We start from the raw sequence: 27,884 nt of genomic DNA on the forward strand, positions 1-27,884 counted from the left end.
ACTGTAAGCACAATACAGGATACACCCTGGATGGGAAGCCTGTGCTTTGCTCACACTGATAACCTGTGCCAATTTTCCCAGAAGCCAGTTCACCTACCATGTCTTTGGACAGTGGGAGGAAACCGGAGCACGAAGAGGACACCTATACAAACACAGAGAGAACATACAAACCCAAACAGCAACCCAGGAATTGAACAGCAACTCACCACCTTGCCTTCATGTTTGTTCACATTTTATCTTAAATCAAATTGCATTTACGTTGTTGTATGTTAAAACGTGACATAACTGTTAATCAGATTAATAAACACTCTATAACTACATACTCTTCTATTTACTACTCTATATATTCTGCAGTTTTGCTGTCTTGTTGTCTTTGGTGTGCATGTTATAAAAATATTGACATCACAAATTCCTGAACTCGTGTTTTCTCAGATGGTTTTGCCCTGAGAGAAATGCCTGTCAAAGTTAAAAGAGTAAAACAGATAAGAATTTAACCCTGACCGGTCTCTAGATTATTGTACACTGCATTCTGAGCAGACAAATGTTCTACTTAAACAGCACAAGAGAAGGAAAATATTACTTCGTCTGGTATTATAAATGTTATAATTTTATATGAATAACATTATACATTTGTGTTTAGTTTACAAAATTTCTCAGAACCTTTGTAAATCTATTTTCCTTATATGTCCTAACTTTGGATTAAATGGTTATGCTTAACTACTCTGTGTGATTTGACACCCTCTTCATACATCACTTACTTGACAGCTTCTTAAAAGAGCACAAACTAAACATGATAAAAGACATTAAAGAACATCTTCTGTTTCTCTCTTACCATACAATAAAATTAACATTAATGACATGGTTGCCCCTGGAATTCAAAAAGAGCAAACACTGCCCTTTTGTTTTCTTGGATCTGGAATAGTTTTCCAATTAAAGCAAAATGAGAAACAAGCAACTTTTCAAGATGGAATTGAAAGAAACTCTTTTAATTAGCGCACAGACTGTAGTACATCACATAGCAAGATGATGGAGGTGGCATTTTGTTTTGAAAGCTCATCAATTGGAGGCCTCCTCAAAGCTGAAGGCTTATTATATAATAATATAAGTGAAAGGGCATATAGGAGTTCACTAGCATATTTGCTTTCATTTTTCTATTGTGGCAAACCTCGCTTAAATCCTCAGACAAGTTCTGGCCTCTCTGGAGAGCCCCAGCTGTAGTTTTGGATTCCACTGTAGATCATTTTAGCTGCCATGCTGGATATGGGCCTATTTGAAAATCCATTAAAAAAACATTTAGTAATCCTTTGGCTTTGACAAGCTCATTGATAATAGGAGTTACAAAGAGAACTTTATTAAATGGCTTAAGTGGTATACGTAAAGTACATCACATGACAGGGCAAAAAAAAACACAAAACTGGAATGAAAACACAATAGTAAAAAGTCTGTTTTAAAATCATTATGAAACTCTTACAATAGGCCTTTTTTCGTTATTCTTAGTCATAGTCAATCCCAGTGAAGCCATTTTGCTGTAAATATTTGTTCTTTTCTCAATGCTGGAAATATGGAAGCACAATTTCTTTTTTATCGAAACGGCCAATTTCTTTTTAAAAGGGGCATATTGTCAGGTTTAACATGTGACATTATATCTTTCCACTACTGAGGAAAACATAGAACCTACTCATTGTCATGGTGATACTACAGTGAAAGGTACTGTATGTATACCATCTTTTATACACTATTTGTAATTTAATACCACGGTCTTACTAACTAGTTAGTGAGAACTTGTAGCATTTGTCTTGCTAATACTTACTAATATTACAAGGTCTTATTAACTATATCATATTTAGATACTAATCCTATTTTAAGATAATCTGGTGATATAACCATTCATGGTAAGAATAAGCAGAGTAAATGGGTAATCGAAAGAAATGAAACAGGAGCAGAACTTGGTACTAAATTTCAAAGATTGTTAAAAAAGTATTCTACACGTGTCATCCTCCAGAGCCACTGTCCAAAAGCTTCGTTACACAGAAAAAAAATGTATAAATTGGTCTGAGCAACGCCTTCAAATGCTGGCTAATTAAAAGGCAGAGAAAGTGGGTAAGTATTGGCTGATGCTAAAAATGTTTGGAATGTCTAAAACCTTTTCCCTTTGTGTTTATTTATCAACCCAGTCTGTGTAACTAATTACATTGAAACATAGTTTGGCAACATGATTTATGAATGTTAATGTCGTATTCCTTTAATCATGACATCACTTCAACTAAATGATGGTGTCCTGGCCAAATTTCCACCTGGCCTTTACCAATCATAAATATTCTCCCTCTCTGAATTGGCTTCATTACTCGGTTCTCCTCCCCACTGATTGCTGGTGTGTGGGGAGCGTACTGGTGCACTGTGAATAATAATAATAATAATAATAATAATAATAATAATAACACCTTTGTACATAATGGGAATATTCTGGCCACACACATGCAGGAGATATAAAATGTCACATCCTATGAATAATACAATTTACCACACGGAACGTCACCTTTTGGACCGAAAGCAATATGGTGGATGATGACGGATGTATTCAATGGTCAAAAATTTCCATATAAACTATTGAAGCTGCTGAAAGATGGTTAAATAAGCAAGGCAGAGAAAAGCAGCAAGCCCTGGGTAAGATGACCTGATGCCATTACTGTACTCACCTCACTTTGGGTTTCAGGATATTTAAAAATCGAGCAGATGACAACACTCGTGTTTCAGTGATAACTGACACAAGTAGTCATGTCAATCACAAGTGTCTTCCTTGAAATACCAATTACATGTCATCAGTAGATATTTACCCTGTAATTGCATCTTTTCCAGATTTTCTTTTTCCTTAACGGCAGCTGCTTTGTAACTTTCTCAGCAGATCTCTGAGGCTGAACAATGCTGGGCCTCTGTAGTATTGAGGTGTGACACCTCCAGGGAAAACTGGGTTGGGGTTGTCACTGGTGCTTCTGTAGTGGTAAGTAGGTGGCACGCTTCTGGACCAGAAATTCAAGACCTGTGCTCGATTATGGTGAGCAGGGACACTGCGCTGTAGCAGGTGCTGTCCTTTAGAGAAGAAAAAAAACAGAGAATCTGACTACTTGAAAGCCACACAGCCTGCAATCGCACAATCAGATAGAGAATAAGGAAACGCAAGCAGACTTCTCCTGCTCTCGGCCTCTAATTCATGCATTTTGGAAGTTGTCGTGGGAAACACAGGCCTGTAGCTGAACAGACTGGAGCAGAGACACATCCCTCGGCTACAGCACTGCACGCACCCAGGATGCTGATGTGCCACTAGGATCCAAGGCCGCTCTGGCCAACTAACGCCACCCTTGGCAGTACTCAATGTGTGCCACTACATGGGCACTAAGAACGTTAACCCCAGAGCACTGGCAAAAGGACCCCTCAGGTCCATTGAACGTCTCTATGTGATCTGCTGTGCAGTGTGGTTGTTAGTTCATGGTGGTCAGCACCGGCAGCAATAATAAAAGCTGATGTTTAAATTTGTCTTAAAATAAAGTTAGAATTGTTAGTTTATTTAACGCTTTGATGAAGTTCCTTGACTGAAATGCTAGCTTTCTGTTCAAAATGAAACGCTTTGCCTACTACACTGTATAGAAGGCTTTTCTTTTTTTTTTCTTTTTTTCAGGTTATCTGCCATGCAAGGTATTAAGTTGTGCCCAATGTCTAAGATCCAGCAAAAGATTACTGTCCATCAAATAGGCAATTACTGGGAGTTGCAGATCTGAGCTCCTTGGAAAAAATATGAGAATTTCCACACTGGTCCAAACAAAGGAAGACAGTAATTTCCAATCCTAAATATGAAGGGTGTAGCAAATAAATACTTTTGATAATTATCATTCTATATTCTATAAAGTACAATACTGCTTTTTATGAAATTTTAGTTTTTGTTTAACCCCGTGAGGAAATTAAAATTGCTTATTACCTTTTTCATCTATTTCAAACAACAGCTTACCTTGAGATTATTTTCTATTCAATGTGAAAGTTCATATTAGAGATAAATAGGTGACTATGAAGATATTTTTGTAATAACAAACACTAGTTTCGCTGTGATTTTGTGGAGAACATTGTTAAATTCCTATTTAATAGGAAGTAGTGATGTTGAATGCTTGATAGTTAATCCAGATCAGAGGTCAAAGAGAAGTTCAGATGTCTAATAAACAATCACATACTGCAGTTCAGAAATACCACTCACAATTGTATTATTTATGTATATTGTGTTATTGTAGAAAAATACTAAACAACCATTAATGATTATAAATTAAATGCAACAATTAAATGTGGTGCTCTAAAACTTTAACGTTTTTTTTATACCAATTTCAGATTTTCTGCATCACATTGCTGCAATACTAGGTCTTACAATTATGCAAGCTAAAAACTTTCATTGTTTCATTGTTTTTTAGCATTCTGAGAAGTGTTTAACTGACATAACTAGGATTTTTTAAAGTTTCTTTTCCTGCTTGCTGATTTTGAGTTTCTTGAAAAAAAAACAACAAATGCGTGACAAATGAAAGGCTTTGGCCATAAAACATCTGCAACGGCCTCATCTGCCACTGTTTTAAATGAGGTAATTACCATTTTAGGGGGCTGTGTACCAATACGTTACTGTTTCTTTGCTGTTTTGAGAGCATATGTTACTCAGCTGTTTCTGAAGAGAAACAAAACTGTTCAAGAACGTCACATTTCTGTGGAAAAATTCCACGACACTTTAATCTTAATCTTTAATCTTAAATTAGTGCACAAAGATTAACTGTGCTTTTGTAACTGCTCTTGTAGTCTTACTGTACGTCCTATATGATATTAGTTTTGTGTCTCCTCTAAAGGAGGGGCAGAAGGATGAACCACAGCAAGTCAGTGGCAGATCCACAGCTTCAACCACTGGTAAGAAGCTCAATTTGGCCGAGACTGGATTGGGTAAAGTCATCTTTACGTATTGCTATGTATTACTCTAATAGTAATGAGTGGTACAGTAGTCCTGCATTTTACCAAGCAAACATAAGCGTGTTAAGCTTGATGTGATGTACTCTGATATCCACACCTACTGTAGCTGAGGCTTAGCCTTTTGTACAATAAAGGAAATAAATGACAAAATCACCAAAAGTGAATGTGTATGATTCATTTTAATGCTAGCTGCAATACGTATGACCTGATGGATGTCTATCTACTGTATATAATGGCCTTTATATAGAACAACCCTCCATTACTATATTACAGTACGTCTACCCAAGTAACGAGTTTTTAAGGCAGTTTTACAAAGCCCATATTACAGTATTCAAAAGAAAATCCACCATAGTACATTGATAACTATGAGTGTAAGACATTTCCATGCTCTTTTTCTTTTGTAATCGCAGACGTGTTCCTGTGGGGAGTCAGATCCAAGCTCTGCACTCTGACAGCTGCTTTGTTAATGTTACTGAGTCAGATGATATTCATATACTGGGGAGAGAGCAGAGAAAATACCATCATCGTCGCATCAATATCAGGACTGTTATTTAAGCAAAAGAAACGATACGAGTGACTACAGTTCAACAAGAATTTTACATTTGGAAAGTGACTTATTCCACTCTAAATCCTTTATGACCACAGTATATCCACAGCTTCCTTGAGATTTGACTCATGAGCCAGAACATTCTTTAAGGAATACAAACTCTTCTGTGGCAGCTAAAGTCCTTCACTTCCTTGAGGGAGAAATGGAGAAGATGCGTACAGCTCAGATAGTGAAGAAATGAAACGAATTAGAGAGAATAACCCTATCTTTTATTATGCAGTTGCACCTCTATTCTTACAATTGAACCCATCTCTATTGTTTTTTTGAGTCTCATGTGTTAGTGACTTCATATCATCCATGTCCTTGTATCTACCCTTCTGTACAAAGCACTAAAGCTCCCTCTGTCCTGAAGACGCTCGGTCTTTCAGCTTCTTCTGTCATAAAAGGCATGACCAGCAAACGTGGCTGATGTTGGGATCCTCCCACCCTTTGTTTAGCGTTCGTTACTTACTGAATGTGCCCAGCAGCTGGATTCACTCCAGGCATCTGTTCTATTTACCCCTCAGCCCCCAAACTCATCCACCCATCTGTGTTTGCTGGTGTCCTTCTGCCCCTCCTCATTGTGCTGAGTCGGAGCACGAGCAGCCCGAGGGAAGATACAAGTCGGCCATTCCCCCAGGAGAGTTACACCATCGCCTGCAGCCCTGAAAAATCTGCTCGAGGTAAAGAGAGCGAAGGAGAACGTTTTTGAGTTTTTCAGTGCAGGAGGGCCCATGCCATAGAAACCTGAAGACATGTATGTTTACACACAAAAAAGAAGCTTTGTCTTTTGTTCTTTTCTGGCTAGTTAAATACCTCCCTTGGGTGATTTTCATCCATAATTCATCATCACTGGTTTTCATCTATAATTCATCATCACTGGTTTTCAACCATAATTAAGATGCAGGACACCTCATTTCACGTTAAGTGGAAAGTATCTGTGGAGGTGCCAATGGGGAAATGTTTAGGGTGGAGGTGTGACCAAAAAAATGAATCTGTGCAAAAAAAAATCATTAATGACTTGAACAAGCTTCAGTCACCCAACATCCAAAGGATAAAATCAGATGAATGGTCACTAATGTTCTTACTCCAGCTGTAGGACTGAATCTGGTTGGACTAATTGACAGAAGGAAGGTAGATACAGTATGTAAATTAAGTGTTACAACTATCACACACTCTAAAGTAAGTTAATTTGATATCTAGCTGCACAGTCTTAATAGTAAATTGGAACTCTGCTAGTTTATAGACTAAATATTGATTTAAATGTATTGTATCTCTATAGTGCTTTTTGTCTTAATACTATTCACCCTGATAGGAAAGAACCCATCTTATACTCCTCTAAGGTTCAGCACACATCTGAGTGACATACAGTATACATGTCATTATGTGCCGGCACCCCTACTCCACAGAAGATCAAAATTCAAAGTTTCTTTACCAGCGATCAGAGGAAAACTTTGGGTAGACACCCCTACTTTTCTGGACGATATCACATAAGCTTTACTGACCCAAGTCCAAGAAATCAGGACAGGGTTTTGGAAATTTTGTGATATCAAGAAGTGTTATTGACTGATTTTTGTGTTTTTTCTTAAACTCAGCCTAGAAGGTGGCACTGTTGTCTGGGGGCATCCTTCCTACTAAATATACTGCAAACATTTATGAGGAGTAAGAAAAAAAATACTAAGAAAATTCCGTCTCCCTGTATTGCACTCAGCAATTTAAAGTTTTTCTGTGTGTGATACAGCCTCCATCCACACATACTTACAAAGTTTAATGTCATTTTCAAGAAGCACTCATGATCACAGATGTGAAGTGTCAGAAGTATTTGGATAATACATTTTCCAAATTTCCTCAGAAACCCTTCCTCTCTTCCTTGAGCCAATACAGTCTGTTTCAGAGTCAGAATGGATGTTGTCTTAGACAAATATATTTAAAAGAAATTAAATAAACACTGTGCTTTCAAAACTCCCTTTAGGGCCCTTCAGTGGGAAGATAACAACATAGCAATGAAGTGTCTGCATTTCTGACTGCCTGGAGAAAAAGAATGGGCCAACAGCAATAGTGGAGCACAATTACAAGACACAAACAAACACAGAGATAAAAAATTGAATTACTTGCATTCTTTGAAGAGAAAACCAAAGAATGTAGCTCTGGAATGAAGGTGAGGGATAAACACAAGAATAACAGAATTGACCAGGGCTGTGCATGTCGTTTTTCTTCTACAAAGACGTCGGTGCAGGACAGTAAAGCAGTATTAAAAGAAATTTATAATGAGGCTGTTCTGCCTGGGCTGGAGTCTTGTAATGAAAGGCTAGGGGAGAGTGGGGGGTTGGCGGTTCATGATGGATTAGCAGACTGGTGGAATGATAATGTCTCTGTGATGCTGTACCTCTGGTGTTGGCTCCTTGAGGCAGGGGTGTAGGACTGGAAACCATGGAATTCGACTTGCTTAGCCTGACTTGAAGGGGAATCGGATGGGATTCGGAAAGTGCCAAAAACAGCAGAGACCCTACAACCGTTTGAAAAAGAAAACAGATGCAGAAAAAGGGTGAACGTCATTCAGATTGCTGCCTTGCAAGTCACAGGGATACAAAAACGAGGAGAAAAATACTTCTTGAAAAATGAAGACAAAAGCTGTTCACTGTGTTATGCACATGATAAAGGAAGTCATCATCTCACAGACAAAACTAGGAAAAATGAAAAACTCCGGTGTGTTGTTTACCTTTCAGGATATTACAGAAACATAAACAATTTGTACATAAATATTTATACACTGAAAGTGGTGCAATGTGGTTTTTATCTCAATTATCAATTGGGCAAAACTGAATAACCTGCTTGAGTAGGACATTATGAGAACTGCACACCTTGTGGACAACATTAGAGCTCTTACTACATTTTATCCATTCCCCATTACCTTCTGAGTATGAAATGCCAGATATGCACATTCGTGGTAGGAATTGTACTTGTGAGCCTACAGAACCAGAGGTGATATCTTCATGCGTGACAAACACACTCGTTCCTTGCTTTAAGGTGAAATTCACTGACTCCGTGGCTCAGCAAAAAAGAGAGAATAAGCATTATAAATGCTGCTAGCACTAATTTCCACATGTCGCATTCAGTTTTAATTCACGTTTCATATACACATCTATATAAATAGATCATACTGTATATACTAAAGCAATTCTGAAAATGAAATATAAATCAAAGCAGCTAAAATATAAATAAAATATCACACATAATAAAGACAGAACAAGGGCAGATAAAGACATGTTAGTAGCCTCCTGAATTTTTAATTACAATATATTTAAAATTAAACAGCTAAGACTAGCAAAAGCAACACTCTTGAGTGGTAGTTTATTCTAAGATGTAGGCCAACATTCTGATATTTATTTTTAAGAGTGAAACATACATTTATTTTTGTAAGATCAATTTAAAACATTATATATGTATGTGTTCAAAAACGTTACACTCAGATTAGAGATTATTGAGATTAGAGATTAGAGATTATTATTACACGGAGAATAATGGCACCAATTTATCACCCAAAGCTATCAGGGGAAAGAAAGGCAAAATGTCATTGATAACAGCTGTTTGACGTTTTAACACACATTAACATATTGTTCTATGTCACTCTTTAATTACTCTATTGAGGCCTTAAATGTGCACTTCCAGAACATGTGTATACTGTAAACTGCACACTGTTTTATTACATCTATTATCAGAAAGTTGCTTTCTTATGTTTAGGGGTTTGGCAACCTGGAGCCTATACTGGAAGTATGGGGCACCACACCTGACACTTTTGTACCTTGGAAGGGATCTCAATTAATCTCAGGACAAACACACACATGCAAGCCCAAAGGTACAGTTTAGAAATCAGAGCACCTGAAGAAAATACAGTTGCAATGCAGAAGATTAAGTCATCTTAGACAAAATGTACAGTATGTATGATAACAACATCAACAATTTACTCAAGCATCTGTTAAGAGTCTGTAATAATTACAACAACTTTGGCTGTTATTGATACAGCCTACTTTGGGTGAGGAGAAATCAAATTTGTTGTTGAGCAATTCTGGATTCACTTTGATCAGAATCACTTTGTACGTTCTCCCTGTGTTTACATGAGTTTCCTCCAGGTGCTCCGGTTTTCTCCCACATTCCAAAGATATACTGGTAGGCTAACTGGCTTCTAGGAAAACTGGCCCTGGTGTGTTCATGTTTGTGATCTCCCTGCAATGGACTGGGTTACCTGATAGGCTTCAGGAAAGCCCTCCTTTTTACCAAGAAATACAGAATAATACAACAAAAATGCTTGCACTTGCTTGGTTGGTTTTTTTAACTTTGCAGGTGCTGTTGCTGTTATTAAATATTGTTGAAGAGGAGGTAATTAGCTTTATCACCAAATCTGAATCCTGTCTGCAAGTTACACTACACACCACAGTCATGAATCCCCATTACACAGAGTGTAGGATCCATGCGAGACCTATTTTTTTTTCTTTTCTACGACAGCCCAGCCCACCAAAAGGCATAAGCTTGAGTTCAAACATGGCGCGAAGCCTGAAAAAAAGGTCGAATTGACAGTCAACACTGGAACAATTCTAATCAAAATGTTTCATCCCCATTTTGATTAGAGAAAAATTAATGTTAAATCAACTTCATACCCTGGCTGCACAAATACTCATCAGTCTGTCATACTTTTAGTACATTGTTTTGATCCAGCATTTGTCACATTAATTCTTGTGTTTTACTCTGTCACTCCTAGCTTCCATTTCATTTCTGTTTTGGTTTAAATTTACTTTGATATAGTTTTGTCACTTTATTTATGCATTTCAAAATGTGTATGCACATTTGTAAGGCAAAGAATAAAACAAATATATTAAGGCATGTACTTTGAAATTAAGCGGCCCAGTGCTTTCTACAGTTATGACCATAGCGATATACTATTATTTACTGGCGAGCATACAGGAATTTATTAATGACAAAATGGTATCTGTCCAGGAACATAAAACTAAATAAAACTCTGAAGTTAAAATATTAAACTTCTCTTTCAGTGCAAATCCCAACAAAGGAACAATAATATCAAACACAAAGCTGGCTGATAAGCAAGACTAATTCTGTTTTTATAAACATTTATATTTAATTCATTACCAAGAATTCTTATAAATCATCTCATACAAACATCCCAGATTTAGCACGACAACCAATTCTAGAAATGCAGAAACAGCTGGAATAAGAAATAACATCTTGAGTACTTTTGTCCGAGTGATATGTAATTCCATGTTCATTTCCTTGAATGTTATTTTATGTTTTAACACCACCGTAAAATTGGGTTAAAAAAAGAAAATTGTCACTAGAATTGCCCAGAAAAAAGGGCGAATTAAAAATAGGTAAATGGACTGCACAGAAAAAATTCTTCTAGACTTTCGCTTTTCTGCTTTGTTGCAATATGGCAGATTGAAAATTGCTTAGATTTCCAAAAATCCTGAACTGATCTCATTTTTTACTGTATATGTTCTCCTTTGTGCAGGTTTGGGTGAAAGTGCAGTAAGTGTCCGAAATCTTTTAGAGTTCTGTGTTACAAAATGATGTGTTACACAACAGAGCAATAAATAACCCCTTGTTGTCGAGTGTTTAACAAGGATAATCCCATTTTGACTGTTAAAATTAAAATGGTGTTGAACAATGCCACTTATCTTCCACATGAACAACTGAAGTAAATGAACTAGAAGGGTAGTTTTCACACAGTGTGTTGAAAGGAAAACTAAAACCAGGAGTTTCTTTTGACCATGAGAGTGATTGTATAATATGTGCAGTAAAATGCATAAACTGTTATGAGCCTGTGTGCCTGGGTGTGAGGTTCCAAGCACATCATCAGCCACAGCATTTTAAAAATGTAAATGTTTGTTAAACCTCAGTGAGAGAAATTCTGCATTTAAAATATTTTTCTTTTCTCTCACATGAAGCAACTAATTTCTTTCTAGGTATAGGCAAACATTCCTTGTCATGCTTAGTAGTCAAACAATCATTTGAGTACAGAACAAGAGTATTTTACATTTTATTAATACTTAGCAATAGTGTGGAATATTATCCACTAAAAATATTTATTGTGAAAGGAAAATAAAACTGACACTCTAAGTGGATGTACCTCAGATCTCTCTAGAAACTAGTTTACTATGAGGTAGGCATTGATAATTTATTTTCTCCACCCTCAGTACAGAATATTGAATACATGTAACAATTTAAACAATTTAAAAATAATCTTATTAATGTATGAAATATATGATTAACATCAAACCCTGTACAACACAAATACAAAATAATATAATAGAAATTATTACATTTTGAGTGCATATAAAGATATATACATTTACAAGAAGTAGTTGCTCATTTCTCAGTTTTTGCACTTGCAGAGTTTAAATATACAAATATTTACAGATCAAGTTATGAACAACAGTGCATTAAAAGCTAATGTGCATTTAAATATAATCTCGCTTGCGAGTCTTTTTAAATTAGGTGTTTATTTTGATCAGGTTACAGAGGATGTGTTACGAAAGGGCATTTCTGCTTTTGTGGACACGGAAGGTTGCTGTAGAAGTGCACTTTTAAGATGATGCATGGTACAAATGTCAGTCCCAGCAAAGGCCTTAACGTTCTTTAAAAGTATATTTACACAGAACAATTATGAGCGCCAAAATTGCTTGCGTATTTCTCCAGGCCTCGGCTTGAATGGGCTAAATAAACAAATCTGAAATGCCCAGTCATATATACAGCAATGCACCACAGTTTAATTTATTCTCTGTTTAATTAAAAAAAACATCCACCCCTCACTTTAGCTACAGTCATGCCTTTACCACAGGCTTTATGTAGCTGTTATCTCTTAGGAGTGCTACCTAGACCGAGCAAGAGACGTGTGCCTTAAGAGAAAACCTAGGGGGAAATAGTCCCCCCCGCTTTCTCCTTTCATTGGATCTCTTTTTGTGTTTGGTAAATTACCTTCACCTTTAAAGAGGCAGTAAAGATCGGTTGATAATTCTTGGGAAGTGGTGGAATAGAAGAAACTTTATTGGGCTGTGCCATCGGTCCACGCCGATTCCATTTCTCTCCGCATGCCAGCCCATGAAAGGAGCTGCGACTATTGCCTTTCCCTTAATCTTAAACGGTCTCAGTTTGAACAGGTGCTTGTCACTGCAGCCTGTGTACACTCCTGAAAACTAACAAGAGCATGAAGCAATACAATCCTCCTCTGTCCGGACGTGACTGCCCCCGACCTGGTTTCTGATGGTGCTCTTCGCCTCCGAGCCGAGGAGCTGTCGGCGTCGTTCTTATTAAATGCTCGTTCGGCTGCACGAAGCCGCGTCACCAGACTGACTTCATTGTGGAGAACACGTTAGTCCTGTCTGACTGTTTGAAACGTCCAGGACCCTCAGTTGTTTTGTATCCGTGTGTATTTAGAAATGGGATTAAAAAAAAATCGGATTTGGGGGATTCAAATAAAAAGATTTTTAATCGCAGTGGAATCAGCGGCGTTACTGCCCGTCTAAAAGATATACAGCCTTCCTACATTGAAGTAGTTCAACACCTACTGGTTGACATCTAAACCTGTTCTAAACTGACTACAAAAACTTGTTTCAAAAATGAAATAAAATGTGTTCCTTTCAGCTCTCCCTTTTGGACATTCATGAGGCACTCACTCTGTGGCAAAGCTCAGTTGAAGCGTCTGCTCCAGAACAATTTTGGGGCTTCTTCTCGTCCAAACACGACCTGCCCAGACTTGCTCTTTCGTGGTGGTTGAGCAGTTTCAGCAGTACACCCCAACCCCCCACCAAACCAGGGGGGGGGGGGGGTGAAAAGCAGACCAGAAACGCTACCTGCAACCGCACGATTCCACTACCATGTCTTCGTACTGCTTGTATACAACGTTATTGCCCGAATCGATGTAAAGGATACTGATGGGACTCAACTTTGTGGGAACGCAGCAGCTGGGAGGTGTGGAATTCGGGTCCATTGAATTCATCAGAGTTTGAATGATGGCGTGGTTAGTCGGCTCCAGGTGCGACCTCAGGGGAAAGTCGCACACGCCCTCGCAGTGATAAGCTTCGTAGTCCAACGGAGCGATGATCCAGTCATCCCACCCCAGCTCTTTAAAATTCACGTGTAACGGTTTTTTGCTGCACCTCGACTTGGACTTTTTGCCGTGCCTTTTCCCGTGACGGTTGTTAAAAGCGGTTCTCCTCCTCCGCCTCGCTTTTAATCGAAAACCACTTGGGTCTTCCGCCTTCCGAGAAGACTTGATTTTTTCTTTCATTTCGTTGAAGAGGTTCTCCTTCTTCCTCGACCGTGTGAAAACCACCAGAATCGCTTTCTCTTGCTGACGACGATGGTGTCTTTCGAATCCGAAGTGTCTCAAGTCCATTTCCCTTTCTGATGTGCCAAAAGTAGCCTTGAGTTCGAAACAAACCTGGTTCTGGTGTGCTGAAGGTCGGTGATTTTTAAATAATTCCCACACATCCAAAACCTCCCATCCAGGCCTCTGAGAATCCTGGAGATCAAGAGATCTTGAATCCAGTAGCCGCCCTGATCGACAGGAAAGTAATTGAATGCCATATAGACCTGTCTCAGACATTTGGAAATCCCCGGGCACTTTTCTAAATATCCTTAATTCAGCTCCCACCAGCTCCTCTTTGTCTGAGAGAGTTGAGACATCAAACAGATACTTTTGTCTTCGCAGAGGAGAGTGCGAGAGATCGTCTGTAAGATAAAAGGAATAATTGCAGTCAGATTCACTCAGGGGAACACAGTGCACAGGGGGAAATAGCGCATACAAACTGAAAGACAAACCAAATACATTTTGCCTAATGCGTTATGAAAAATGACTTTTCAATATTTTTTTTTTGCCACAAGAAGTTAAGTATAAGCCAAGAACGCCATGATTGGTAAGATGACCACAAGTTTACTGTGCGTAGTTTTCTTTACCACATACCGAAGCATTTACCTATTAAATCTAGTTATAAAAGTATAAATAGTAAAGAAAATTAAAATAGAGAAAACTGTAATAGACTAAACCTATCTTCCCAACGACTTAAAATGCTGCATCTTAAAAACAAACTTACGGCGATAGCAGCAGAATACGCTGGGGTTCTGATTTTCAACGTGCACTATACAGAAGAAAAGTAAAATTCTTGAAGAGTAAAAAATAGTTCGTCTCTATCGGGGGCGGTTTGGGGCATGTTCACATTTAAAATGTTTACTATAAGTCTAGATTTGTTTTTTCAGAGCGTTTAGAATTCTAATTTCGATATAGATTCGTAACATTAGCATTTATTTGTTCCTTACATGTTATCAAAATGCCCCCTTTTCATTATTAGTAGTAGTAGTAGTAGTAGTAGTAGTAGTAGTAGTAGTATTACCATCATCATTTTGGATAAATATTTATTATTAATAAGTGCCTTTGTTATACCTAAGGTTAGGGTGACATGAGAAGATTTTGCTTCTCGGAAATTGTCATTTGTACACATTATAGACATATATATATATACGAATTCCTGGCGAATTGCCAGGCTGCTTAAAGAACAAAAATATCCTAATAAATATATAATTTGGTCTGAGGCTCAGTATTTTTACTTTAACAGTGATAATCTGTAATCGATGGGGATTTACGTTTTTGTTTCCAAAATTCCCAGTTCTTGCCCATTTTAGCAGTCGTGACTCACATTTACTACAAGCTAACCCATTAGGAGCGCATTCCCAGTTTTGTATATACAAGGTATTTTGTGGCTTTGAAAGTTGTAATCAAGATCGGAATTATGTTTTTCCCCGGGGCATGAACATGTTCAAAGTAGAAAATATATTGTAAGAGACATCTAATTTAGCCTTTCGCTGCATTTTTTCCTGCATCAGCGGGGGGAAAAGGCAACTTTATTCTCTGCAAGTAACACAAATCACCTTGGGACCATCTTTGTTACATGTACAGCAACACCACGATACACCTATCGAAATTGTACTTTTGCACCTAAAACTAGGTGGTCAATGTCTGTGTGTGGTGGTAGTGGTGGTGTGGGAGCAGCGAATTTCAGTAACACATAGTAAATTGAATTGCTAAAAGTAAGAAATCTCAAAGACACATACAATTCTAACCTTTTCGAAGCATTTTTTCACACGAAGTTACTTACTGTGTAAAAAAATGCAGTATTGAAGGCCACGCTTTGGGTACCACTTGTCTTTGTTATTGTGGCTGGAGCTGGTTAGTGGTATTTCTAACCCAGTATGGGCTCTCTGAACAGTTTTGAAAGATCGGTTTAAACGCATCATTATTAACCTGACTATTTTTTTGGACTAGAAAATACAAACAATTAACCGAGTTAAAATGAGATTGGTATGGTAAAGTTGAAGTGTCGCACTCGGGACAAAATACACAACCATGATAAAATTATTATTCATTAATTATATCACCCTTTAACGATTTTTAGGCTAATGTTCAAGCCTGTACTGTAGGTCCACTTTTCACCGGGACAATTAAAAGCTTGCACAGTATGCTAACATTTGCCCTAAATATGTATGGATTTTTTAAACTATTTTTTTTGTTAGTACATTTTAAGAGGTCATTTCATTGAACGACATGCTTTCCTGGAGTTTAGAGACACAGCTACCCAAAACGCATATTTAACGTAACTTTAAATTTTAAGTAATTTATTTGTGTTATGGAATATTGTTCACCGTAATGGTAGCAGTAGTAAGGTTTATTGATGGTAGTGGGTCGGTTTTGTATTATCATCATAATCATAAACGTAAATAAACATAAACAATATCAAGGTGTTTTAAGTCACCTAGAAAATTAATATCACCTGAAACAGGAAAATTCTGCATTTTGCTTATAATAACTATGTCTTGCGCCCAACAGCACCTTTTTACTAGGTTACAGATATAGTTATGTTAGCTTTCCACAAGGAAAAGAGACGTCATACCAGACTTAAACTTTTACTCTTATCTTCATTCCTTTCCTCGCACAGCAGATATACTGTAGGGCGCTCAGAAAACGTTATAGACTCATACAGGTCGTGGTTCATGAAAACCGAGGTTTTCTTTCTGATTATAAAGCAGACATAAACACGAACACGATCATTTCAGAAAACATAAATAAGAGTAAATTTCTGGCAATGCTGCATTTAAGTAGTTGAACATTAACGCCACTCGCGGATTAGATAAATGCGATTAGCCTTTTTTTCTTATGCACAAATTTAGGCCTATGTTGAAGATACATTAACACAAAAAATATTACTGCTGAGTGTATGTTTATATTGTACGGAAATGCAGTGCTTCTGCGATTGTCAGATTTCCTGGGCTTTCCGCCAGATCTTAATTTCACTTTAATTTACTTGTCAGTGCATTGCATTCCTCGAACATGTTTCTAAAAATCATAAAACAGATCCGAACTCACTTGCAGATTGTATGAAATTACTTTATTATCCGTAAGAACGCTTGAATACAACGAAATTTTGTTTGCCACCTGTCAGACCAAAACCTTCACCTACTGTAGGTTTGAGCTAGCATTTCTAAGTCGTGAGTTAAATAATTATCGGAGCAAACGCGAAGAGTGGTTACTGAAAAAAAACGAAGGAAAACTCACTGGTTATAGAGCCATCACACACACCCGAATGTGTAGTACTGTACGTATAAACCACGAGTTTGGTTAATGTATGGATGGAGAAAAGCGTGATAAAAACCTATCTTAGAACATAATGCGATGGACATATTTTCGTGGACCGTGTTTAAAAAGCACTCGCATACGAGAGTCACTGGACAAAATCGAATAATCTCTTTTTTTCCTTAAATGCATGAGAATATTGGTTGTGCACAAACAATGGGATTGCGAGATGGATGTTAATTCTAGAGTATTTAAATGAATACAGTGGGGTACAGTTTTGCCAAAAGAGAATATGGTCTCTTTTGGATAATCCATCTAGTTCCATTATTAAAAAAAAATAAATAACACCCTGTAATCACGCTAACTACGAGTAATTTGTAAGTATGGCACAGACTTGATCTTAGGTTTGGATGTATTTTTCTTCATAATGTATGGCTCATTTAAAAGTGCTTGAAAAGTGTATAATACTTTAACACTAAATCGTTTTTCAGAAGTATCTTTCACTCTCGCATGTCTGATACAAAAACAATGTTTTCGATTTTTGCTCGATAACTAGTTACTGATGTTTAACTTCTTCGTGTTTTATTTCTGTACTTGAACCCAACCGAGTTAAATAATAAAAGTAGATTGGAACCTTCTGTTTGTTTCAGTTGCTCAGCGCGTCTGGTCTGCATTAGAGATTTTATAAGAGCTCAAACAAATCGAATACAAGGTCACCGAATAATTAACAGTTGTGAATTCCCTCCTTACCCATTAAAATACTTCCCTGCTTATATTTCATTTCCCGTTTGCCAACGACAACATTCCCAGTGCAAAACTGCTCATACCGATTACACTGAATTTAAGGTTATTACACTCACATCATCATATTACGAGAACGTATTTCACACGCTGGATATTTCGATAGTTTGTCTCCCTAAAATACAACCAAAACATTTTTTTTTCCCCAAAACGGACCTAATAGTACACAACTGCTTTTTTTTAAAAAACATTTACTCGAATGTTTATTTACATCACACCAAAGAAGATGTTGCTTCTGATTAAGTACCATTAATGTACATGTAAAGATAATGTAGTCCATGCCCAGACGGAAGGTACCATCTGAAAGAAACATGCTAAACTCAATAGCTCCCCAAGAATTAAAAACACTCAACTAAAATTGGTAAATGACTTATCTTTTTTCCCAGACAAAACATAACTGTATATTTAATCGTTCATTATTGACAAAGTTGACGAGTTACAATCCCAGTTATCTGATCTTATTTTCTTTATTCATGCGGTTTCTTTCATAACTGTCATTTTTTTCTGAGCTATTTCTAATGCTGTGGCTTTCGAGGCCAGCGAGCACCATCTGCGTTTTAATGAGTTACTTCAAGTGCCAAAAGTAATTTTCATACATTCAGCTCGTTCTTGTCTGATCTTGCGACCGTAACGAAGCTAAAATCTACGACGTTTTGAGATCAACTTTTACATAAAGCCGATCGCTCTTTTTTTTTGTTCTTTTTTCCAACATGAAAAGGGAATGTCGATGGTTATGGATACTCTACAGTGCAGCCTCAACACTTCAGAAGTGCTTTTGCTTATAAATTTATAATTAAGGACCAATAACGAAAACACATATTTTTATACCCCCCCAAACCCTCTATTTGGGGTGCAAATTTGTATATAAAGGCGACTGTTCACTTCGTTTACACTTTGGTATCAGTATTTATCACAGCACATACGTTAACGCTTATTTTTTCATTTTTTTTTTACACGGATCTGCTTACTTCATCTGGTATTTTAAAAAGACAGAAAAATGCTGTATACAGTAAAGGGGGTATTTCCTATCGGGGTCAATTTAGACCATAGTTTCTGGACGTTGGCTTGGCTAAATCTTTACAGAAAGCCTGTTTAGCGGAGAAAAAAAATCATTCTAGCAATTAAAGTAGCAGTCACGCAGGGAGGTGGGCTGTAAAATAGTAACCACTTCATAGGAACGGAAGTTCTCTTTAATTTTTTTGGTGATGTGCCATTGGCTGGGGTAGTTCATTATGGGAGAATAGACAGTATTTGATATGTTATGACATGAACACTCAATTAGATCACTGAGTTCAAATACTCCAATCAGTGGCTGGATGCTAAGCAACCCTCTGAAGGCCCAGCGAGAGGTCACAGCCTGTGACACATCAAATCAAAATCAGGAGGAAAGTGAGGCTTTTTCCTCATCAAACCAGTTCACAATTCACCCCTTAAAAGCCACGGCCTTTATTTACGGACCAGGAAGAATGTCGATGTAGTAAACTGATCGCTTTTATTTTCTCTGCCGAAGATAAACTCAACATTCACCCCTTGTTGACCGTGAGTTCAATGTGTTTGTAACTTTTCTGCTTTCTTGTCTGGAGTTACACTGTCAGATCATTCGGTTAAATACTTCACTCCCCCGCCCCCACTTCAGTTAAACAGAACAACGAAAAAATATTTTTCCCTCTGCTTTACCACTCTCAAGTTGGCTTACAACCACCCACATGATGCCTTTAATATCGCAGTAAACACTCCGCATGGCAATGCCAAAAATCATAATCTGCAAAACGAAGGCTACATTCTTATATCTTTTGGCCACAACTGCCCTGCTTATTTTTAAACTGGTATAATTTAATTCTTTTTTAAAGTCGATTGGTTACGACACAGAACTGAGAGGCTACAAAGGGGTCATTCAGTTTTGGCAAAGCAGGAGAGTTGTCCTTACCGACATGAAATAAATTACGGTACGGTAATGTAATTTTTCCAGCATTTCAACAGCTAATGAACTCCGCTGACTTGAACGAACTGCCACTCGCACCTTTAGAGCGGGGATGTGGTCAGTTTGTAACAGGCCAATTTGAGGGCAAAAGTGCTAAGCATAGAATTTACTGCCCCATTTACAGTACCTTTCCGTGGATGTAACATCAGCCTCACACTCCCCAAAACTTTTACAATTTTCAAAAAACTTATTCGGATACTTTAGCATTTGACACTGCTATGCTGTCTATGCTTATATCGTTAAGGCGTCACCTAGTTGCACTAAAGCATTCAAAAGCATGTACTGTACCACATACGAGGGATTAGTTAAAGAACTAAATTAAGGCAATCCTAGATTATTCCCAAGAACAAACCAACAAAACGTAGAATGGTTTTTAGAGTTGAACAGGTTTTCAGGTGGACAGCTTATAATACTACTACTACAGTAATATTTTTCTAGATTTCCTTGTTACTAAAACAAGCCATGTTCAATATATACAGATTAACGCAAAACATTCTTGTTAGCCTACTGATTGTTACACTTGTAAAACATTCGCAAAAGTTTCTCTCTCTCTCTCTCAATTAATACAAATTACCAGTAACCCTTGAAAGATAACCTGGAATAATGTTATCATAAGACCTTCCTACTGATACGCAAACTAGACCATAAAACTGCCGAGCACGCGGATGAGCAGCTAAACGCACGCACATTCACTCTTGACGAAATGTTTCGTTTACAGGTGAAGACATGTTGTTTTGTTTTTTTTTTTCTGACCAACCTTGTCCTCTGTCCACAAAACTTGTTATGGTGTTAGCAGTCTTTGACGACCGAAAAAAACTTGCGTTTAGCCCGAGCTTTTCCGCTGCAGAGTAAGTCCTATAAATAGATAGCATATAGTCGTGCGGTACGATGGCGTCTTTAAGCGCATCGGCGTGATGGCTTCGGAGAGTGGAAGACGATAATATTTCTTTGAGAGACTTGGGTGCCTTCCTCCCGTCATTCAGAATCTTGGTTCCCTTGTTGTTCCTCGGGACAGGAGAAGAGAAAAGAGCAGCTGACTGTAAAGCAGGTACATCCCAAAGACAAATAAGGAACAGGGAAAACACCGCGGCTCTGAAGGCATCCATAGCAATATTGTCCCACAGCGAACTGGAAGCGCTCTCTACAGTTTAGTCGGTGCGGTAGCTCAAGAAACGCAGCGGTTAGAGATCCGCAGGCTGTACGGGCAAAAGAAAGTGCGCTCCACAGGACAGAGGGACTGCTGAGGCGATGGAGGGCTACGCCCACTCACTCATGGGTCTGTGCTCATGTATTTATTGGAGAACCTCTACCCCCGGTCCCTCAATCAAGTTGTTAAAGAAGACGAGAAACCCATCCCACGGGCGAGGCGAGGCAGATGGCGTTTTCTCTCCCAGCGCCACATCCAGCAGAAAGGGATGGCACGCTCAGAAGCAACAGGTTAACTTTTCAAACTGCCCACCCCACCCCCTCCGACTTCCACAGACAGTCACACGCTCACTGACTGGTTAAAATGTAGCCACTCTAGATAATTCAGAAATTCATTCCCCCCCCCAAAAGATCAGGCTCGGTGGTCGATAAGCGTTTAGCATTGATAAGCTGTGTACAACTAATGCAAGCTAACAGCATATACAAGACGTTGACCTTTTTCCTATTGAGTCACAGGAAACAGGTTTAGATATATATATTAAAATACACATGAATATCAAATCAAATTAAATCAAATAAGAAAACGCCGTAACAGCCTTAATCGGTTAATATATCCTATGTCATTTTGTGCAATGCGAGTGTCTCATGTGAACTGCTTTGGGCACAAGCAATTATTTTTTAGACAAGAAACCGCACGCGTGCAGTATTTGCACCTGTAGCAGATACGCTACATGAATACCCCGTCATTATCGTCGGAACCACGACAGATTCTAAGGGAAGGAGGTGTTATCCAATTGTATGTACACGAAGATACCAAAAGCTGAAAAAAAGTCGAAAATGATTAGTCCTAGCTTCACTTTACCAGTCACAATAAAGTCGAGAAAAGTTCGAGAAGAAGTCTTACCACTTCTGTTTTTGCCTCGTCACTTTCTTAGTAGTAGTAGTAGTTTATTCTTCTTTTTAAATCTTGGCGAAAAAATAGCGTTACTTTTCCTAAAACGCTATTTTGCTCGTTTGCAGAAAGCTGTGACCTTTACTTTAACTACTTATCGCAAAATATTACCGTATTTAACCACTATCCACCGTCTCACAAGTTTCTGGCTTCGTCACTGATAAATTTGCAACGCTCATTGAAGTTCTCGTATTTAATTTCTGTTTTCTTTAGCTCTAGTGCCTCCAAGCGGACCAAACGCGAATGCAACCTTAATTCACCTAAGAAAACGACAACGCTTGATGCGACGGCTTTTCTGTCCTGGTAGTTTTAATGCCATTAAACGTGCAGACTGGGCATGATTCTACTTTTCGTTAAGGTGCGGCTTTGAAGACAGTAAAAAACAAGGCTTTAAAAAAAAAACACTGAATAACATAAACTGTTTATGTTTTTCTGTGGCTCTGTAGAACCAAAATGCAATGCAACCGATTGCAAAGAAAAATAAATAAATGTATTATTAAATTAAATTGATTTTTTTTTGCGTCAAGCTTTTATTGTTTTATTGTTTTTATTTTTTTCTGAAATCATACACAAATGGGATCGGAGTAAGGATTAGATTCAACTGACATGAATTTTGCTTTTTGAAATCTTTAATTATAATTGTACCCCTCTGTGGCTGTTCTCAGAAAGCAAGGACTTCTCCGCTAACCGCTGCTCCTCTTCTTCATTCTGTAGCATGCTAATTAAGACGACAGGTTCCCTTTAAGCTTCTGCTGCTGACTGACATTTTTTTCTTTATCACACTATCATTACATTTACATGCTGCGGCTTCTATCCATTGTGAACAATCTGACATCCAGAGCAGCATAATCAGGCTAACTAAATCACATCTCCCTAAATAAAAAAAACGTCTTTTAGCAGCAGATAAGACGTGCAAACACGATGTTTGGGAAGTCACATATTAACCAGCTGCAGTATTTGCAGGTCGTATCTAACTGACAGTCTTCCTCCACGATAAGATTAAACATTTTGAGAAACAGGAAAGCCATGAGCAGTGCCACACAAGAGAGGTGATTTTACTCATTCAAGTATTGGTGCGTGTGTGTGTTTGTTCGGAGTTTACATTTGTTAAATCTCTAGATACATTCCAGCACAGCAACTAATTGTGCTTGAGGGTGTAGGTTAGATAAAAACCATAGTTTTATTTTGTGGTCCTCAGAATGATCTTAATTTAAAAAGTCACTGTTATGTGTAAATAGGAATCGAAATATTTCTTTGAATTTTATATTGCTTCTAAACAAGAGCTCCTTCAGCACATTACCTGAAGACGAGCAATGCCATTGCAATGCCTTAATGTGGCCTCTTTTTGAAGGTCAGTGCCTAAAAAGACAAAATAAATTAAATCTAAAGACGTATGCTTGTATTTTTTTAGGATCTGACAAGGCTAGACTTGTAATGAATACACTTCTAGCTCATTGTAGAATGAGCAACAGAAAAATTGTAAAAATGTTTCAGATTGTACCGTGGAATGTTAAACACAGACAATGTGTACAGTAGCCTGGTGATTAGTCATAACCACCCAATTCCATGTATAAAATAAAATACAAAGGTTAGTTGATTCATCCAAAATATAGCTTTCTTGTAGCTCAGTATCTATTATAGTTAGTAATCCTTAGCAATGTGGATTCTGTCCTACATTTCATTAGTTGTATCATAAGGGAATTTCTGCATTGGTATTAACACATTCCTTTATGGATCTGTTACAGATTGTTGTTTTGGATTGTTTTACTGATTCTTTTCACACAATAGTAAAAGCGTCTTCCTCAAAATACAGATTATGAACCGATCTTTGCAAATATCATGTCAAAACTTGTAAACTTTTATCTAACTTAAGAAAATCTCTAATGTATTCAAAATCATATTTTTCAGAATAACCATTTTGCATTTCAGAAGGACATGCATGTCATTGTATTAGGCCATTTTCATTATAAAGTGACAGAACGTAAAATATATTACTGTTATAAATATATCGATTGGTTTAAATAAACCTATCCTTTTTTTGTTTGTTTTTTTGATAGGTTTAATCCAAAGAAACTTACCTATCTTTTTGTTAATACAGATTTCGGTGTCCATTTACACAGCTGGGTTTGCTGGAAAACTCTCATCAAAACTACCAGTGCTCAGTAGCAGTGTCACCCCCTAGAATTTCATTTCCATTAGAATGTTCGACAGACTGTTCAGAAAATACCTTACAGCTATTATCAGTAAACTGTTATCAGAACAAGCACTGGAAGAACAAATGCCCTTTATCTTGTCCAGCTGAAGGAGAGAACAAGAGCACATCAGTACAATATACCATTTAAAACCACACCATGAAAACAATATCAGAATTCAACTATTTGTTCTTTGAAAATGAATCCATTTGTTTTCACTTTTGATCAATTGAATACAATTCCAAAGTATGATGCAATAAAACTATACAGTAGAAGGCTTTAGCTTTTATCAGAATAAAACCTGGTATAATTATGGTACATAACAGCTACCATAATTATACACAGAACTTAGCCAGACCACGTACTGTATGTGGTAATTGGAACTAAGGAACATAATCTTACAGTGACACCAAGTGGTAGAATATTGTAGCTCTAGATGTTTTAAAAGAAATACAACCATAATACAATTATCATAATATCTGCAATAAACGAGAATCCATACTGTCTAAGCATACATTAATTTCTCATCCTCATACGGAAGTTTCCTCTTGTTCTTTTATATTAAACCAGTCTTCAAAATAAGTGCCAATCACGTTTATTTCCGCCTCAGAAGTAGTCCAAATTCTTAACTACTTAAACTACTTATACTTTATTTTTGTGTCGTATTATGAGCAGAAAACAAACACAAATGTCCAATTAAACAAACAAATTCAACTTTACATTAAAGTGAATTAGGAGGTCGAAAGAGAACACAGCCATGGAGACTAGGAATCAGATTTAATCATAATATCAGGCCATTTATATTCCAGATTTGACTGCGTGGTGGAAAGTCGAAGCCTCTGGCAACAACAAAGCTGTCATGACATTAGTGGGTCTATCATTTCTGACTGGCAAGTGGGTCAAAGTTTTGATGTATTCCAATTTGGGAATACGTACAACACTTGGGGTTCGGCCTATGCGTTTTTTTTGTGTTTTAAAGAGCACAGTTCTTTTAAAACATAAATCTGGTTTATTTTAATTATTTCCAGGAACACAAAAAAACAGATTTTTTTGTTGGGTAGCACACGGACACAGTGGATAGCTTTGTTGCTTCATAGTGCTGGGGCTCTGGGTTCAATTCCAGACTTGAGGTGCTATGGAGATCCCCACGTTCCCTAACACACACCAAAAACATACTGGTTAATTGGTTTCTGGGGAAGCTGGCCCTGATGTGAGTGTCAGCATGTTTGTATCTGTGCTCTGCAATGGACTGGCATCCTGTCCAGGGTGTATCCTGCTTCGTGCCTGTTGTTTGCTGGGATACAGTATGTTCCAGTTGCCCTGCAGCCTTGTGCTTGATCAAGCGTTTAGAAAACGGATGGGTTTGTTTGACACAACAGACAGTCAACAACATTTTCAGCTGCTGCTAGCCACAGCAAAACACATCACATCACACACATCAATAAAACTGTTGTTATACAGTAGGTTCAGCATGAGGATGTGTGCCACACAGCTGAAATGTTGTCAAATCAATATGAGGCTGGAGAGGGGAGAAAGTGAGGACACAGGATTTGATCAATGCGGTACCATGCTGGTCTGATTGCTACCCATCATTATAAGTGGTGTGGGACTAGACACTCCTGCTCCCATTATCATACTTGGACCTGCACATCGACGGGTCATTTGTACACATTATCATATGGCTCTCCATATCTTTACCACAGTTGCTGAAGATCAGTCGGGTGGTATAACAAAACCTTGATTCATTGCTAAAAGGGACTTGTTTCCACTGTTGGCGAGCCCATCTGAGGTGCTGTTCACACCACCTCATAATATTGCATTAATGAATGTTGGTGAGCACTGAACCCCCATGCACTCTCTCTATATAATTATGTATCTTTCTCTCCTCAGCTGATCTGCCAACGTAAGGGTTATTTTTGATGCAGTGGAACAAGAGTGGGAAAATGTTCACGAAGAAGAAACATGTTGATGTGTCGGAGAGAGAGGTGATGAGGTGAACTAACCTGTCGAGTTTCAAAAGTCAAAAGAAAGACAAAGGCTGTGCTTACAGAACAGTTAAAATCACTCTAGTGATTCACGAATTACCAATTAAACAAATGATACTAAAACATTTAGTCACAATGGTTATACTTTATTTTTACAAAATGAGCATGCATAGGGTACTGATGATCAGTGTACGCCAAGCACAGCCAGAGCAGAGTACTCAATCATTCTACAATGTTTCTGAAAATATGATAGGTTTCTCTCCCTCATCAGTCCTTAATAAGTAAAGATCTTTACCCAACATGTCTGCAAAATGATAAAAGGTGGATTTGAATCCAGGGTTAAATTCCTGTTGTAATTCAGAAATTATAGGATATTAACCAAGGAAAAAATATAATAATGTCATTTCATTGACAGAGACTGGATTAAAAATGTTTAGGCTGGAACCCTGGACAAATAATGTAGAATCTTTAGTAATACAAATAGAGAGAATGTGAATAGAGAGAATGAATAATACAAATACAGAGAAAATGAGAAAATGAATAATTTCCTTTATGGATCAAGTTATTTACTGAGATGTATATGTTAAAAAATACAGCTAAAAAGCACAGGTCCTCAGTCTTCAACCAACTACGGTACAACAGTAGTGTAATTTATTTTGAAATCCTCTATTTCACATTTACAGTATGTCCTAGATAGTGTTTGATTTAAATTAAAAACTTTGGATATTTAGGTATTATCTATTATTCTGAAAGAAGTCTGATTCTAGCTCTCATTTATTCAGCTTTCCCCAATTTAAAAAAATACATAGACAGCTGGTTAGACCGCCTAATTGAATTCATTTGAAAAAAGATCTTTGAGTTGAATTTTAGTCAGTTCTGCCCAGAGTGCTCAAATAGTCGATTTCAACCACCAGAGGGTAGTCACGAATAAATGTCTTGACGTCTTTGTTGTTTACTGGGCAATTATGAAATTGCCATTTCAGATTGTTTGTTTCACTTCATAACTTGTACATTTGAGTGATTTCCACTATGGAGCCTGAGTGATGACAGAAATTTACAACAGCACAGCTGTACACATAAACGGTCTTCAGCAAATGACTGCTGCTGCATTAAACTTTCAGTAGGTGTGCTCCATCATGAATAGGCAATCAAGAAGCACAAGTCACAGCAGATTTTATTTAAAGCACTAATGGACATTTCAAGAATAAAAAGTTTTAATAAATTTCAACAACAAACCTTTGACGCAGAAAGCATAGGAGAAACTCCAAAATACGACACTTATATTACAGATATAATTCAAACCTAGGGTGGCATGGAGGCACTGTTGTTCGCATGTCTGCTTTGGAGCTCTGGGTTCAATTCTTGTCCTTGGGTGCTATCTGCAGGGAGTTTTTAAGTTCTGCTTGTGTTCACGTAGGTTTCCCTCTGGGTGCTCCAGTTTTCTCCCACAGCTAAAGATATGCTGGTAGATGAATTTGCTTCTGGGAAAATGGGCCCTGGTGTGAGTATGTTTGAGTGTGTGAGGAGTGTGTATGATGCATTGCAACCATTGCTTGCTGGGGCAGACTCTGGCTCCCCCGTGTACCGTCAATCCCTGTTTTGGATAAAATAGTTAGAAAA

General features: G+C 37.7%; 1 protein-coding gene across 1 annotated transcript; it reads right to left on the reverse strand.

Annotated features, from left to right (window-relative positions):
* Positions 1–12,763: 12,763 nt before the first annotated feature.
* On the reverse strand, positions 12,764–21,095 carry gdf6a (growth differentiation factor 6a). Its single transcript, XM_088929381.1, has 2 exons — positions 20,747–21,095; positions 12,764–14,314 (listed from the first exon to the last, which is right to left on the reverse strand). The coding sequence occupies exons 1-2, from the start codon at positions 21,093–21,095 to the stop codon at positions 13,431–13,433; spliced, it is 1,233 nt and encodes a 410-aa protein (XP_088785507.1). The 3' UTR covers positions 12,764–13,430.
* Between the last annotated feature and the right edge of the window lie 6,789 nt (positions 21,096–27,884).

The sequence above is a fragment of the Atractosteus spatula genome, chromosome 12 (assembly GCF_055471065.1).
Source record: "Atractosteus spatula isolate fAtrSpa1 chromosome 12, fAtrSpa1.hap1, whole genome shotgun sequence".
Classification (NCBI taxonomy): Eukaryota; Metazoa; Chordata; class Actinopteri; order Semionotiformes; family Lepisosteidae; genus Atractosteus; species Atractosteus spatula.